This window comes from Homarus americanus, unplaced genomic scaffold, assembly GCF_018991925.1.
Source record: "Homarus americanus isolate GMGI-L3 unplaced genomic scaffold, GMGI_Hamer_2.0 scaffold32583, whole genome shotgun sequence".
Lineage (NCBI taxonomy): Eukaryota > Metazoa > Arthropoda > Malacostraca > Decapoda > Nephropidae > Homarus > Homarus americanus.
In genome coordinates, this window is record NW_024713129.1 from 26,586,333 (window position 1) to 26,604,538 (window position 18,206).

Sequence of the window (18,206 nt, forward strand, 5' to 3'; positions counted from 1 at the left end):
AAGCCTCAATGAGATTCTTGGAGGAAGTTTTCCGCCTCATGAAGAAGTCTGTTTAGGACGAGTCAGGTGTATAATCTTGCCAGCTACGAACAGCAGCGAGATCCCTCGTAGTTGCCACAGTCTAACCGATCTCCCTTGTTCTTATAAATATTGACAACGGACGCGTTTTTAAGAGCTTGGGGATTTACTCCTTTCCCCATATATTTTCCGGGAGAGAGTGGTGACGGCTGGTAAGCAGATATCCTCCTGCTGGGATTCCATCAGGCCCTGAGGCTTTGTTATTTTTTCATATGTTTGATGGCAGTAGCTACCTCATCCAGGGATCGACGATAGCTGAGGTTGGGCCAGCTTTGGATGCTGAGGAACCTGCTGGGTAGTCAGGACATTTACATCGGTGTTTTGATTGAGCAATAAATGGTAGTGCTCTTTCCAGCGCTGAAGGATGCCTTCTTCGTTTAATTAGGAAGTTACCGTCAGATGGGCAGAGGGTGGCTGTGTTTGGCCCATAAAATTTTTCAGTGGAATTGAAAATTAGTGCATCTTGTGTTGACTTGCAAGTTTTTCCGTTTCTCATGCTTTATTTTTAACCCAGTCGTTCTTTAGATTATTTAGTTCGCGCTGAGCCGCTGCTTTCTTCGTGCAGAAGGTATCAGATTTTGGTTCTTGAATGAGGGTTGTTTTGCCAGTCAGGTAAAGCAGCACGTTTATCATCGGTGAGTACATTGATTTTCGGGTCGTTTTCATCAAACCAGTCCTGGTATATTCTTTCGATCTGGCCGAGGATCCATCTGCAGGTTTTTGTCATGACAGTGTCGAGAATACCCCATTCGGCAATTGGATTTGGGTTGCTTGTTGTCGTGTTGTTTATCAGTCCATGTTCGAGCTGCTCTCTGAAGGCATTTGGATCCTCCAAATATTTAGTGTTAAAACCTCTTCTGGAGGAGTTTTGCCTTCGCTGTTTTGGGGCGACGTGAGGTGAGAGCTTGGCTCTTACGAGCCGATGATTACTGTCGCAGTGGTCTGAGCCACCCATGGCTCTGGTGATGAGGACATCTCGGCGATCAGTTTCTCTCACAATAGTGTAGTCAATGAACCCTTGAACTTTTCGGCTTGCCTAAACAAGGTATTGGTGATAGTGAGGTTGTGTGCAGCACACTTACTGAGGAGGATGGAGGCCGTTGGGGTTATACTTGCTTAGACCATTTCTCCCTATGATTCCCTGCCTGTTAGCATTTCTGCCAACTCTGGCAATGAAGTCACCAAGGAACACAACCTTATCTTCTCTGAGGATAGAGGTTAGCACTCTGTCAAGGTCGGTATAAAAGGCCTCCTTGATGTCATCCTTTGCATCCAATGTTGGGGCGTATGCACTGATGAAAGCATGACGTGAGTGATTCAGTTGGGCTCGGAGCGTCATAAGCGCTCGTTGATCCCAAAGGCATTTCAGTTAGCCTCTGTAGGATGTTTTGGCATATGACAAAGCCAACTCCACAAATGCAGTTTCTCTCCGTAGCGAGCTTACCCTTCCAAAAGAAGGTATAGCCGGGACTCACTAATAGCTGCTATGTCAATTTTATACTTAGCCAGCTCACACACACACACACACACACACACACACACACACACACACACAGACACACACACACACACACACACACGAAAACAATTGTTAACTTAAGCACAGTTACATAAATTGTAAGCGTAGACAAAGTTGTTTAGAAAATTTTCCAGTGTTTGTAAGAGGAGAAGAAGGCTGTTACAAGGTAGTGTTTCCTTGTCCCGGTCATTACACTTATAATAATAATAATAATAATAATAATTATAATAATAATGATGATGATGATGATGATGATATTAATAATAATAATAATAATAATAATAATAATAATAATTACTACCATTGTTATTCTTATTAATATTTGCCTTACCTTTTGACTGACAATGTCATCGTCCTTGTAGGTAAAGGTAGACTGGGGTGAGTTCCTCCTACCAGATGACGCTTATGTTGTCTTCTTTTCTCTCTACTGTCATTAGTTCTCCACAGATAACGTCAAAGTTCTACTTTAATACCGTTGCTGCTTATTGGTCATTAGCAGAAGAAGTCATTGTTTTTTTCCTCTTGACACTGAAGATCAATAGTTACTGACAGATGATATCACAGCATCATTTTTTGACAGCCGAGCGTCACTGATTAACAAATGGCGTCAGAATCCTGTTTCCGTAATGGCAATTGTCATTGGTTACAGGTGCATGACGTCACTTGTCATTGATTGTTGACTCTTTACGTCACGGCAGCACTTAGGAACTTAACCGTTCATCATAGTTCATTGTTTAGTACTGTATACAGTAAGTCAAGCCGGAAGGTGTTAACGATCATCTGAGGAAAAGAAAAAGTACTTAATAAATATACTGGGACATTTTTCTCTTAACACAAACTCTCTCTCTCTCTCTCTCTCTCTCTCTCTCTCTCGCCATTGTCCGCGTCATCTTTCACTCAACATTCACCTCTTACTCTAACGCTGAGGTACTGTACACATAGACTCCAGGCACCGTGGATTAATACCCAAGAAGTAGTTCTCTTCTACGGAAAAATAATATTGAAACGTAAGAGTGAAAATAAGTCTGGGAGGACAAATATAATTTGCTAAACTATTTATTTGTGAAGACTCTTCTGTTTGGGGAGGAAATAAAAATTGCCTTTTTTGTTAAGTTATGAAAGATCATTTTTATCTCAGTATCGTTCTTGATCACTTTGAGTACGACTCCAAGCTCTTGAGTAAGATACTAAGCCACTGAATACATTTAATTAGCCCAACGAGTAAGATATCGTAACCCCTGAAAATGATTACTTAACCCATTGAACATGATGGGTTAAAGGTCTTAACCCTTTCATTACAATGATTTAACCCCTTGAATATAATGACTTAACCCCCTTTATTATAATGACTTAACCTTTACCCTCTTGAATTTGATGACTCCGTATCGGTTATTGGAATAATTCTGCACCTCCTCTGGGCGAAAGAATGAAAAACACTCAATTAAAATCGTTACAATACGGGATATAACACTACACTTGGATACGCTATGTAACGCGCCACTGTTTTTGTTTTTCTTGTTTCACAAAACACTGACGTCTTGGTATGTAGACTGATATGTATCGTCACCACCGTAGCTGCCACCTTTATGAACCGGCTGGTTAATTCAAAGTTAACCAGGTTGGTACATTTATAATATATTGGGTCTTAGTAACGAAGCCCAATTGAAGTTTCTTCTTTTATTAAAAAGTATTGTTTGTATAATTCCTGAGTGTAGATCAACCGTAAATTCCACTATTTATGAGCGTGAAGAGAGAGGACGGCGGCTATGTAAATAGACCGTGTAATCAACGTCCGTTCGATGTAAGTGTATGAGTCTGACTAGCGTGGCTGCCGGCTTATTCTGAGCTGTCCCTATGTGCTGACATACAGTCAATGGGCCGCACCCAAGGAGGCCACCAATCATGTGATACTAGCATGACAACTCGTAGCCAGTGGAAAGTTACAGGGGATGAATTTGAATATAAATCAAATGTAAGGAACCCATTTATATAATACTTCTGTTGATGAGACAGGGGCCATTACAATAACTGAATATTCTAAAGCACAATGCCAATTACAGTACATAAATATATCGATAAATTTTATCATTGTACTGTGTGGGAGAGCTGTCAGCAAGGAAACTATAACACCGAGTTTAATAGGAGATAAATAATAAGAGAGGAAGGGAGAGGGTTTGTTAGGGTGAGGCTAATACTGTAGAAGGGCAGGAATGAGGTAGTGTTTTAGGAGAGAGGAAGGGAGATGGAGGTGGAGAGTGTGGGTAGTAAATATGATAAGGATATGAATAATTGGAGTGTTGCACGTATAGCATTTCTGTGAATAAGTAAAGGTTAAAGGATGATGGTCTTAAGCCAGCATGTGTAAACCTACAACAAAAGTACCGCTCAACCCTGAGCGTCAGTCACGTGGGCCTGGCGTCACGTACACACAGGTTAAGGTAGCACAGGTAAATCTCCCCCTCTGCTCTAGGCATCTATGAATCTGTTTTTTTTTAAGAAGCTAATATTTATATTGTTATACTACTGGTACTGACTTACACTCGATGTCAATCGTATATTGCTTCTTTTATGAGGATCAAAACCGGAGACCAATGTATTATCAACCCCACTACTTTAACCACTTCGCCACCATTAACAGTAAGTGATGGGCTGGCTGAGAGTTGTGAAAGAAATATGTGATTATGGATGAGAAGTGATTTTATGAGTTCACTATTGTTGATAGTGAAAGAGAATGATAGCAAGATAAGAGCGTGATGAAGGTGGAAACGGAAGTGTTAAAGGTGCTTATAAGGTGACGGAGCGAGGGTGACTGCATAAGGGTGACGAGGCAAGGTGTGACAAGGTGAAGGTTACGGCATATGGGGTAACGGAGAGGGTGACGGAGCAAGGTGTGACAGTTTATTTAATCATAAGAACACAAATACAGAGATGATTAAAAATCATAATATTAACATGGCTGAGCCAGTTGAGAGCCTGGGCTCTCTTGTAGGCACCTGATATATACTGTATATACATTTATCTTCAGGCAATATTATGTAATATTTAGTATCATCTGGAATAGTACACATATTATGCTGGTAATAAGAACATATCAGAATGTTACCACGGTTATCACTTCGATATATTTTAATTTTTTTTCATTTATATTATAAGTATATACATAACTTACAGTGGAATTGAAAAACATAAAAATGGGTACAACATGGGTTTATTTAACTGGAACAAGAAGACAGAGCTGTCAGGATTATGTCTAGTTGGCAAATATATTTATTGCAATGTTAATTTCTATCTATCCGTATGATAATTTCTGATAAAACGGTTTTGGTGGTACTATAAAAACAGGTACAGTATATAAATTGGGTATGACAAAAAATATTAATACCTAGACAATAGATATTTTTTAAGAGATGATTTAAAGGAAGGGAGCATAGTCTTTGCTCGGGTGGGTGGGGGTAAGTTGTTCCACACCTTCACACCGTGATATTTTATGGAGGTCTGGGACTGAGAGGAGCGCATGGGGGGGTGGTGGGGGTGGGGGTGGTCTTAGTAGCTCTTGGTGCCTTAAGTTGTATCTCTCATTATTCCGGAACTGGAAATAATTGTTGTCAAGCAAGTGATTGACAGATTTGTAAACAAATAAAGCACATCAGTAGGTGTTAATAAACTCGAATTTTAACATTTTCAATTTAGCAAATTGTTTGTTTGTGTGATAATATTTTTCAAGTAGGACATTGTCCGCACAGCTCTCTTTTGTGTGGTAACCAGGGATTGTGTTTTTGAAGAGCCAGAGGCCCCCCATAGTGTGTGACAGTGTATCAGGTGTTGGTAGACAAGATCATAATAGATTTCTTTCATTGCTGTGAGAGTGAGTGACTGTCGAGTGTGATACTTGATACCGCACTGTTTATTGACTTTACTGTGAATGGCTTGTATGCGGTTTCTCCAGCTAAGTTTCTCATCAACAATAACCCCAAGGAATTTAGTGTTTTATGAAAGATCGCGTAGTTGATTTTATTCGAGATTTAAGGCCAGTTTATTATGTATTACCCATGTCCTGACTTTAGTCAATTCAGTGTTCATAGTTCTCATCAAGGAATGGAAGTCGAGTTGCTGGCACAGATATTACTATCGTCTACAAATAAGTTACATTTTATGAGTCTGCTGGTGTGGACTATATCGTTTATGTACAACAAAAACAGTACTGGACCGAGAATGGAACCTTGAGGGACGCCATACAAGATTGGTGAGAAGACAGATTGACGATTATTATAGCAGACATACTGCTTCCTGTTAAGACAGATACGAGGTAAACCAGTTGTGGGATAGGCCCCTAACACCATAATGTTCAAGCTTTCAAAGGGGGATGGTATGTCGACAGAATCGAAGGCTTTAGAGAGGTCCAAGAATATACTGACTGTGAACTGACTGCCATCAAAGGAGTTTAAGATGTCATTAGTAAAGGATAGCAGAACACTCTCAGTCGACCTTCTAGCTCTAAATCTAAACTGAGAGTCTGTAAGGATGTTATTGACACTGCAGAACGAATTTAGTCTACTACGTGTTAGCTTCTCTAGTATCTTACTTAAGGCTGGAAGGACTGATATAGGGCGGTAATTCTCGAAAAGACCTTAGTTTCCAGATTATTTATATGCCAGGTGAACTTTAGCAATTTTCAGTTTATCCGAAAAGACACCACTAGTGAAGGAGGAGTTACAAATGTGTCGGAAAACAGGTATTAATAAGTGGGCTACTTTCTTTATGATGCTTCGCGTGCTGCTGCATGTTGGACATTTTTATGATGGTCGGTAATTCATTTTCTGTGACAGGGGATAAGAACAGCTCATTTTGCTGTCTGTTTTGCATGTAGGGTCTAAATTCCTAACGGTGATTGTGGATGCTCTCTTCTAGATTTTTGCCAACATTAATAAAATAATCATTGAAGTGATTGGCAATGAGGGAGGGTTCCGTTACAACTGATGCTGATGCTGATTGGAGTTTATTTGTATAATAGCTACACCTGCCATTTCTAACTGCTTGAGTTACTCTATTTCTGATATTTCGGCAAGCATCACCGAAAGTTAAGGGTCTTTTTGCAAATTTCCTTTGGAATTTGTGCTTTTCTTTTATCCTTGCTTTGATTTCCCTTGTGATATTGGGTTTAGAAATGGATACAGTTTTCACTGACTTGGTCTTGAGGGGGAAGCATTTATCAAAGCAGGCATTGAAGATGCAAGAGAAGTTGCAGCTGTTCACGTTAGGGTTGTCGGAGGCATAGACAAGATCCCACTTAACATTTATTAAGTTGTTTTCAAAAAGGATCATGTTGTCGGCGCAGTAGTCTCTGTATTTTATTGGGACTCTACTAGCTTTTCAAATCTTGTGACTGCTTTATATATGGCAAAAACTGGGAAGTGATCCGAGATATTATTATAAATAATTCCACTTGCTAGATTGGTAGGAGTATTGGTAGTCCAGATATGATCTATCACAGTGGTAGAGGTGGCAGTTACTCTAGTGGGTTTGGTTATAGTGTTGAGGAAGAGTTTAGAATGACAGGTAGCTAGAAGGCCTAATACTGAGGTGTCGGTTTCTGATTTCAATAGATCAAGGGTGAAATATCCTGTAATGTAGCAAAGTTTTCTCTCTGAACTTATGATAGAGATAAGCTCCAAAAATTTATCAAGAAAGTTCCTTACATTAGTGTAGGGTCTTCTGTAGATTACTCCTACTAGGATATTCCGTGTGTTGTTACGTAATTCAGTGAAAACACTCTCCATGAACTCCTCCTGAACCTTTAAATCATCTCTTACAGAAGTGTTATACTTGATATCAACATACAGTGCGACACCACCACTGTGTCGTGACGTGTTGACGCAGTGTGTATTATAATTAGGAATGTTGTACAAATGTTCAATATCGTTAGTGAGTTTGGTCTCACAGAACCCAAGTACATCAAATTTGTGGGGAATAGAAGATAAACACTGATCTAAAACGGTATCTATATGAAGGGGAATACTGCTGATGTTATGGTTAATTAAGGAGAAGGTATGAGGTAAAAGAAGACTAGAACTAAACGCGGGAAAGTCAGGAAAGTAAAATGTACAATTGGCGTTGGTGTAACCCGGTGAATTTTGTAGAAATGCATCAGGATCAATATTAGGGAGTACAGGATTGTGTCAACACCATGGGTGAAGGGGGTGTAAGACATACGATCTAGTACATCTAAGGGAAAGACAGTATCTTCATCAGTGTAGGAATATTGATACTGATTAAGGAACAGCAAAAACTCAGGGATGAGGGTGACGGAACGAGGAATATTGAGAAAAAAATAACAGATTAAATAAGAGGTGATGGTGTTGGAAGAGAGGAGTGTATTGGTGGAGAGGTAAGTATGGAGAGGGAGAGATGAGCGTGTTGGAGGAAAGGTGAGTGAATTAAGGGAGAGGTGAGTTTTGAAATGGAGAAATGAGTATAAGGTAAGGAAGAGGTTAGCAGGTTGGAGGAAAAGTGAGTGTGTTAGAAGAGAGACGAATGTTTTGGAGGAGAGGTGAGTGTATCAAGGATGAGGCGAGTGTGTCGAGAGGGAGGAGGGTTGAAATGGAGAGGTCAATATTGTTAGGGATAGGTGAGCCAGGGAAGAAGAGGAGATGTATGGTGAAAGACAGATGGCGTACAGTGAAGGAGAGGAGAGGTATGGCGAGGGAGGGGTTGGGTTTGGCGGTGGACAGGAGGGGTAGGGAGGGGATATCGATGCACACCTGAGTTTCACCTGAGTAATTAATGGTCTTTGTATGACTAGATTGGCTATCCATCGGTGAATACTCAAAGCCCTGTTTTTAGACATTTGTAGTGTGTGTGTGTGTGTGTGTGTGTGTGAACTAAATCACTAAGCAGAAAACTGAGACACTAAAATTAAGCTGAGACAATAAATAAGAAATAGAGGCATTAAACAGTAAACTGAGACATTACACGAGACACTAAACAGTAGACTGAGACACTGAGACGCTATACAGTACAGCAGACTGAGACACTGAGAAACTATACAGTATAGTAGAGTGAGGCACTGAGACACAGAAACAGTACACAGTACAGTTAACTGAGACACTGAGAAACTATACAGGACAGCAGACTGAGACACTGAGACACTGAGACACTATAAAGTACAGTAGACTGAGACACTGAGACACTACACAGTACAGTAGAGTGAGACATTGAGACACTATACAGTTCAGTAGGCTGAAAAACTGAGACACTATACAGTAAAGTAAACTGAGACATTGAGACACTATACAGTACACGAGACCGAGGGCACTGAGACACTATACAGTACACTTGACTGAGGCACTGAGACATTATACAGTACACTAGACTGAGGGTTCGGAGACACTATACAGTACAGCAGACTGAGTAACTGATACACTATAAAATACAACTGACTGAGATGCTGAGACACTATACAGTATAGTAGACTGAGACACTGAGGCACCATACAGTATTGTAAACTGGGACACTGAGACACTACACAGTATGGTAGACTGTGACACCGAAACACTAAAGTTGTGAGACACTGAGACACTATACAGTACAGTAGACTGAGACACTGAGACGCTAAAGTTGTGAGACACTGAGACACTATACAGTAGAGTAGACTGAGACACTAAGACACTATACAGTACAGTAGAGCGATACAATGAGACACTATACAGCAGAGTAGACTGAGACAATGAGACACTATATAGTGGTGTAGACTGAGACAATTAGATATTATACTGTACAGTAAACTGAGACACTGAGACACTATACAGTATAGTAAATTGAGACACTGAAACACTATACAGTACAGTAGACTGAGACACTAAAGTTGTGAGACACTGAGACACTGTAAGTAGAGTAGGCTGAGACACTGAGACACTATACAGTATAGTAGACTGAAACACCGAGACCCTATAGAATATAGGAGACTGAGACACAAAAGTTGTGAGACACATGATACACTATACAGTACAGTTGATTGAGACACTGAGACACTATAGAGTATAGTAGACTGAGACACTGTACAGCACAGTACAGTGATGCACTGAGGCCTGAGACACTAAACAGTACAGTAGAGTGATACACTGAGACACTAAACAGTAAACTGAGACACTGAGACACTGAGACACTAAACAGTAGACTGAGACACTGAGACACTAAACAGTAAATTGAGACACTGAGACACTAAACAGTAAACTGAGACACTGAGACACCAAACAGTAAACTGAGACACTGAGACACTAAACAGTAAATTGAGACACTGAGACACTAAACAGTAAACTGAGACACTGAGACACTAAACAGTAGACTGAGACACTGAGACACTAAACAGTAAATTGAGACACTGAAACATTAAACAGTAAACTGAGACACTGAGACACTGAGACACCAAACAGTAAACTGAGACACTGAGACACTAAACAGTAGACTGAGACACTGAGACACTAAACAGTAAATTGAGACACTGAGACACTAAACAGTAAATTGAGACACTGAGACACTAAACAGTAAATTGAGACACTGAGACACTAAACAGTAGACTGAGACACTGAGACACTAAACAGTAAACTGAGACACTGAGACACCAAACAGTAAACTGAGACACTGAGACACCAAACAGTAAACTGAGACACTGAAACATTAAACAGTAAACTGAGACACTGAGACACTGAGACACCAAACAGTAAACTGAGACACTGAGACATTAAACAGCAAACTGAGACACTGAGACATTAAACAGTAAACTGAGACACTGTACAATTAACTGAGACACTAAGGTCCCCCAGAGAAGTATTCATGAGTCTTCACTATTGACGTAAGGCTTTCCTCCCCATCCCAGTATCATTAATGAAACAAACTGAACTCAGCCAAGGTTGGGAAGGTGCAATGAGGTCATGTGTGGTGCTGGGAGGTACGTACGTCACTAATAGCGGGAAAAGGCAGGGTGTTGCTTCGTCAGCCACAACCAGGGGAGGTGGGACAAAGGAGGAGGAGGGGGGGAGGCAGGAGGACCGCGGCACTGAGTTCAACCGAGACCGTTACCACACCAGCACCATCACACGCGTCACTGCGGCCATCTGTTACGCTGCTTATTGACACCAGTACACCGTCTAATCTCCTCAACTGTCGCTACTACCACCACTACTGTCCTCAGCTACCACTACTACCACCACCACTACTGTCTTCAGCTACCACTACTACCACCACCACTACCGTCCTCAGCTACCACTACCACCACCACTATTGTCTTCAGCTACCACTACTACCACCACCACTACTGTCCTCAGCTACCACTACAACCACCACTACTGTCTTCAGCTACCACTACTACCACCACTACTACTGTCTTCATCTACCACTACTACCACCACCACTACTGTCCTTAACTATCACTACTACCACCACTAACAACACCACCACCCCTTCCACCTCCACAACCATCAGCACAACCTACAGGACACCGCCACTACCACTACTACAGGCCTCACTGATCACCATTACTAACACCACTCACACCACACCAGCACTACCACCAACACCATCACTACCTACACGAACATAAGAACATAAGAATGGAGGAAACTGCAGCGGGCCTATTGGCCCATACTGGGCAGTCCCGTTTACACCCAACCCCTATTGCTCATATAAGCATCCAACCTATGTTTGAAGCTATTCAGCGAATTCGAGTTAATGATGATATTTGGTAACTTGTTCCATTCATCCACTACTCTGTTTCCAAACCAGTGTTTACCTATGTCGCGCCTAAATCTAAATTTGTCTAATTTAAAACCATTGTTACGAGTTCGTTCCTGTTTGGATAGTTTGAGTACCTTTGTAATGTCCCCTTTGTTTATCCCTGACTTCCATTTATACACCTCTATCAGGTCGCCCCTCGCTCTACGTCTCTCGAGGAAGTGCAAATTAAGATGCTTTAACCTGTCTCTATACTCAAGGTTCCTAATGCCCGGGATTAGTCTTGTCATTCTCCTCTGTATTCTTTCTAAGGATTCTATATCCATTCTGTAATACGGTGACCAGAACTGAACTGCGTAATCCAGGTGTGGTCTCACAAGAGCAAGATACAGTTTTAGGATGACCTCGCTAGTCTTGTAACTAACACTCCTTTGTATGAACCCAAGTACTTTATTAGCCTTGTTACGAGCAAAAATACATTGTTTACTTGGCTTAAGGTTCCTACTTATCATTACTCCTAAATTTCTCTTGCAGTCGGATTTCTCTATGGCATCGTTGTTCATCTGGTATCTGGTTTCCCTGTTTACATCTCCAATACTAAGTACTTTACATTTGTCCACGTTGAATTTCATCTGCCATTTTTCAGACCATTCGAAAAATTGGTTTAGATCTTCCTGTAGTTTTGCGGAGTCCTCGTCAGATTTAATAACACGTCTTATTTTAGTGTCATCAGCAAATTTACTTATGTTGCTGTCTATGCCGATATCTATGTCGTTTATGTATATAATAAATAATAATGGTCCAAGTACTGAGCCCTGGGGAACTCCACTAGTGACGTTGCTCCAATGGGACTTAGTGCCGTTAATGCTCACTCGCTGTTTCCTGTCCTGTAACCACGCCCTAATCCATTTAAGGATATTACCTTTGATGCCATGTGCTTCTACCTTTCTAATTAGTCTTTCGTGGGGGACTCTGTCGAAGGCTTTGCTAAAGTCGAGATATACCACATCATAATTGTGCCCTTCGTCCACCGATTCGAAAACTGATGAAAGGAATGTAAATAAATTAGTTAGACATGAACGCCAGCTTGTGAAGCCATGCTGGGAATCATTGATCAACTTGTGCTTCTCCAGGTGGTTACGAATAGAGTTTGAAATAATTAATTCAAATAATTTGCCTACTGTTGGTGTTTGGCTGATTGGGCGGTAGTTAGAGGATAGTGATCTATCTCCCTTCTTGAAAATCGGTATTACATTCGCTATCCTCCAGGATTCTGGTACTACACCTGTATTTAAGGACATGTTAAACAACTTTGCTAAGGGCATATTAAGCTCTTCCTTACATTCCTTTAATACTCTGGCAATTATCTCATCGGGACCAGGTGACTTATTAGGCTTTAGTTTGTCTATTTGCTTGCTAACATGGCTACTAGTCACTACTATTTTGCTTAATTTGTTTTCTTCAATATCTCTGAATAGAGTCGGTGCCTCGGGTATCATGTTTACATTTTCGGTGGTGAAAACTGTTGAAAAATATTTATTCAAATTATTGCTCATTTCTCCGTCGATGTCAGTGAGCTCGCCGGTATCTGACCGTATTGGTCCAATCTTTTCTCGTGTTTTATTTGATACATTTGGTAGAATCCTTTGGGGTTTGTCTTCGCCTCCCTTGCTATCCTTACCTCATTTTTCCTCTTGGCTTTCCTTATCTCGGTTTTAACCCTACTCGCCAATACCTTATAATAATCCTGGAGGTAAATTTCTCCATGATGTATCCTTCTACTTATAGCCTTCCTTTGGCCAATGATGTTCTTTAAATAATTATTTATCCATTTAGGGTCATTGTTGTCCTATCTGAGTTTTTTGTATGGTATGTTCTGTCTTTGGGCATTAAGTAACTCATTTTTTAAATTGTTGTGGAACTCGGCTATCTCAGATCTCGTTATCAGGTCGGTGTCATCTGTCAGGTTCACGCCCAAGCGCGACACCCCCTCTCTCAGCTGCCTCTTTAAACTGTCAAAGTTTGCCCTTCTGAAATCTGGTACTTCAGTGGAATTTTCCTTATGTCTGCCCTGAAAATCTAGCTGGAATCTAATTTCTTTGTGATCCCTGTTTGCAAGTTTGTTCCCTACCTCGACATTACTAATGAGGTTTTCTCTGTTCGACAGAACTAAATTGAGTATATTACTACCTCGGGTGGGTTCGGTTATATGTTGACTTAGGAAACAGTCCTGGATCGTTTCGAGAAAATCCTCTTATTCTGAGTTACCCGTAAGGTCAGTCCAATCTATTTGGCCAAGGTTAAAGTCGCCTACTATACAGACTTTGTTGTGTATGGAAGCCCTGCGCATTTCATCCCAGATAAGTCTCTCATTGACTCCTGTGATTAATTTTTCCCTACCGTCGATTAATTCTTTCCAAATTGTTTCTCTATTCCGCTCAGTTTTTATTTCCTTATTTATTTCACACTTCAGATTATCCCTGACATATATGGCTACTCCGCCTCTTTTCCTGGTCTGCCTATCGGTATGGAACAATTTGTAACCCTCAATTTGGTATTCGACCGGTAACTCACGTGTGTCTAGGTTGATCCATGTTTCAGTGAATGCTATTATGTCGATTTTTTCGGTACATACTAAGGCCCTAATATCATCCATTTTGTTTTTCATACTTCTACTGTTCGCGTAGTAGACATTTAAGTTAGTCGTGTTCTGAGTCCTCCCTTTACCGCGTTTAGTTTTAAACTCCCTGTCTGCTTTAGTTTTGTCGTCATTCCTAACACTATTTCTCTGTAGTCTTTCACTTTGTTTACCCGCCCCCACTGCAGTCTTCTCCACCCCCGTGCCCTCATGTTTCCCTAGCCGTTTAAAGATTTCGATATCTTTTGAACTGCCCCCTCTAGAGACCCAGCCAGGGTTGCCACCCCCTCCCGAGACAGGTGCACCCCATCCCTAGCATAAAGGTCCCTTCTGCCGTAGAAGTTGTCCCAGTTGTCAATGAATGGGACTGATATTGACTTGCAATATCCGTCAAGACGACCACCACCACTACCATCATTACCACCATCGCTACTAACACCACCACCACCACCACCACCATCACCATCACTACCACCACTACTACTGGTCTCACTGAGGGAATCAGGTCAGCGGAGGAAGGTGGGTGAGAGAAATAAGGTGGGGGTGAGAGAGCTAGGTGAGGGGAGGGGGATGGGGGTATGGAACCTAGTGAGGGAAGGAGGGTGAGGGATAGGCTCTGGTGTTTTTGTTATGGTAGAAATAAAGATGTTTTTGACGAGTCTCAGTTTATTTTGCGTGGTAGAATTTGTAATTAGAACACACACACACATACACACACACACACACACACATACACACACACACACACACACATACACACACACACACACACACACCAGATCCCCCGACTCCAAATTTCGGTGCTGTCTTTACCAATCTTTCCTGATAGTGTATCTCTCAGAAGACCACAGCTTCTCATGCCATTCAGGGATCCCATTTTGTCTCCTTCTGCCTCCACCCTCCCCCCCTCACTATTAGTTTTACCCATTTATATCTTTATCATTATCCCTTTATCACTAATTATATGGCAATAAGTATCTAATTTTGCTTCATCTATAAATATTCAGTATTTCTTGCATTGTTCTAGTCATTCTTAGTTCTTTTTAATTAGTTTTCATATCAGTATAACTTACCTTTAGCATTGTCCTGTAGCAGTACATTTAATAGGTCTCTAACCTCCTCTTGGTGTCTGCTGACCCATACAATATCACTAACCAACAATACATTGCATTTTGCTTTTTTTAAATAAAACTTATGTCCCTCAATTACATTTATCGGTTCCTGCAAAATGCCAAATCCATGGAAAACATTGTACGGTGCTGTTTGGAATGGAAAATGATGTGAGGTTCCATCAATGTACAGCTAATGATTTTGGCCGGTGTGACGATGTACAGTATATAAATGAGGCCAGCAGTGATATACTGTACGGTGTACTTCCAATAAAGCCACACTGATATTCTCCAGGTAGTTTCTCTGCCTTGGGTGAGAAGAGCGACCACACTGTTGTGGAAAGGAGCTGAAGTATATATATATCACGGCCATCCAGAACACCCCATGATTATTACTGTTGGCCCTTCTGTTTCCTTTGTTGAGAGTAGTAACCATATTTAGAATAGTTTTGTTCATTTTTCCGGTAACTATAAACAGCAATCTGGATTAATTTCAGCATTTCTAAGTCTAATCTTTCATAAGCGGAAGTTCACCACGGTAGTCTCAGTGAGTCGTGGGCCAGTATGTAGGTCATGTCAATGATGATAATCACTATTAAGCCGTATATGTGTCAGTTTGTTCACGTATCCTCAGAACCTTCATTACTTCGTATTATTCCTTAATGCTATGACTAAGTGTGACGAGCGCGGGCCAGGTCTTAAATGATCACCTCTAAAAAAAAGAATCCTTTTGGGTCTTCTGTAGGCGTGTCTCCCAGATCGTCTAATATCAGTACAACAACTAATTCTTCTCCCATATGCAGTTCATATACAGTGTGTGTGTGTGTGTGTGCGTGACTAAAGTCTTACAGAAGGGATGTTTCGCGCCACACCAAGATGCTCACTCATGCACATAAAGCAATAATAATATCTTAAGAAACATGATCACTCAAGAGAAATTATTCTACGCTTTAAGAAAACTTTTACTTAACATTTAAATGCAATAAAAAGACTTAGACACCTACCCTAATATGCTTTGATGATTCCGTTTCCTCATGCCTAAAAAAAATTATACCCTCGACAAATTCCACCAAAATTAGGGCATGAATTAACACATTCACAAGCCACCAGCAGCAGTTACACACTCCATACACTTTAATCTTCGGCACACACACACCCACACGCACCTGAGCCCCACACACCTGAGATCGGACTCCGTCGCTGAAGTACAACTCACCTCCACCCCACAAACCTTACTCGTCTCAGGCAACACACTGATGCCATATGGTGAAGACGACTTTCTTCACAACACAATTCAGCACTTATTACAACCACGTACTGTACGAGGATGTTATACCGTATTTATAGTCATCTTGTTTTACATTTATTTCGTTTTCATTAAGTGGACTTGTCTAGGTTAATACTGTATATACTAACTCTTAATGTTTTATTACACCTTTAAGTTATGTCGGTGTCTAGCAACCTATACATCCTGTCACTGAACTTTCCCGAGTCATTTGTTAACAGGAAGAGCCAGTACTCCGTTTTCTAGCTACGATAAATCAGGATAGAAAACTCAAGAAAAACATCATAGCTTGGCCAATTACCGACAAACATACGAGTTATACTCGTGGGAGGAAAGGCGACTGTTTACTAGAGATAAGGAGAGTTTCTATCCTACCAGTTGTTGACGTTGGAGAGGACCTCTGGAATGTGAACTGTAAAATTCACGACACAGTTATATGTCTTTTTCCCGCGGTTCCTCGATTTCAGTGTTGTTCTCAGTTTTCTTTCCTAATATATATTATACAAAACAAGTAACACCCTTGGATTATAGGATAACCTAATTCATGGATATTAATCCAGGTGTATAAATGTCTATCCCTTGGATATTTTTTCCTTTACTTTTATCCTCTTCACCATTGATCGGCTCGTTAGTCGCTTGGGCGATCGGTCACGTCTCTGTAACGCACTGTTGACAAGTACTGGGCACGCACTGGCTCCTGAATGTATCTGAACCGGTGTCATGGCTGTGATGAGGATAAAGCACACACAGAAGTTTACTGTAACAATGGCATTTACCAAACACGCTGGTCACTGTTTTTCTGTATTTATATATTTTCTTTTAGAACACATGACGCCAAGCGTGCTCTCATGTCTCAGCCGATGTTAAGTGTACTGTTACTGACATTGGTTGATATTTTCTACTACTACTACACCTTCGCCGCCATTTTATTACCTTTAAATTAACTATCCTAATACATAAGAAGCTACCCTGGCTGTGTTGAGTTAGTTGAGCCGCAAATCTATGCAGCATTAAGTGAATGTTGCCTTTAAGTCGATATCTGCGACTGTTGTCGGCCTTGGGGCCGATGCTCTCGTTCCCCTGAGGCAAAGCAATGCAGACCTAAACAGAGAGAAGTACAGTTGACATCTCAACCAGGCTGTAACAAAACTTCTGGGCTGCTGCTGCCGTTCAGATAACATCTCCACAAGTCTGGCATAGAAGCATCTTGCATTTGGTCCCATCCCGCCAGAGGTTGTGAACACCAGAGGAGTGAAGCTGCCTTGATCAACGTTCTGAATTCTCTCCCCATATGCCCTAATCTTGTCGTTCTAGTTCCTCCTGTGTGCAGCATCGAGAGCTAGGTTGCGGTGACATGCGGCAATGGGATCAAAAATCCTTATGTCAAAAAAGACTCGCTGTCCCCGCGTCCAGAATCCTCGATCACTGACGTCCACACGGGCTTCGTTGGATGTGTTTGAAGTCCTGTGACGGAGGTTCTCACCGTCCAATGGAAGGAGGGGCGGTTCCACCATGACGTTGTAGCAGATTTCCCTCTGTAGATTTGCTGTTAGATTCCTTACTTCGTCATGCCTCATGCATACGAAGCCCACCTTTTTGCACACCATGGCGTGGTCGATGTCATAAGATGAGCTGCACGCGCATTGGGAGGGCAAACCTTCTACTGGCCTACCGTACCTTAGAGCAATGGCATTTGTGAATTTTTGTTTATTAAGGATGAAGCCTTTTGCCCTTATCGGTAACGTTGTTAACCAGTTTGAGGCGCCCACCTCCTGCGCTAGGGCTACTTTTTTTGACTACTCCTACTACTTTATTGGCCTCCAGCCTCCCCCAATAGCCATACCTCCGCCA

General features: G+C 41.3%; 1 protein-coding gene across 3 annotated transcripts in view; it reads right to left on the minus strand.

Moving 5' to 3' along the window:
* LOC121869745 overlaps positions 1–16,290 on the minus strand; it is a 54,913-nt gene extending 38,623 nt beyond the window's left edge. For 2 of the 3 annotated variants that reach the window (XM_042371326.1, XM_042371312.1), the window contains exons 1-2: positions 16,075–16,290; positions 1,929–2,377 (exon numbers count right to left, since the gene is read on the minus strand). In XM_042371326.1, the coding sequence (XP_042227260.1) occupies positions 1,929–1,948 (20 nt within the window). In that variant the 5' untranslated portion in view covers positions 1,949–2,377; positions 16,075–16,290. The remainder of the gene's footprint in view (positions 1–1,928; positions 2,378–16,074) is intronic. The other variant, XM_042371321.1, reaches the window with a different exon arrangement.
* Between the last annotated feature and the right edge of the window lie 1,916 nt (positions 16,291–18,206).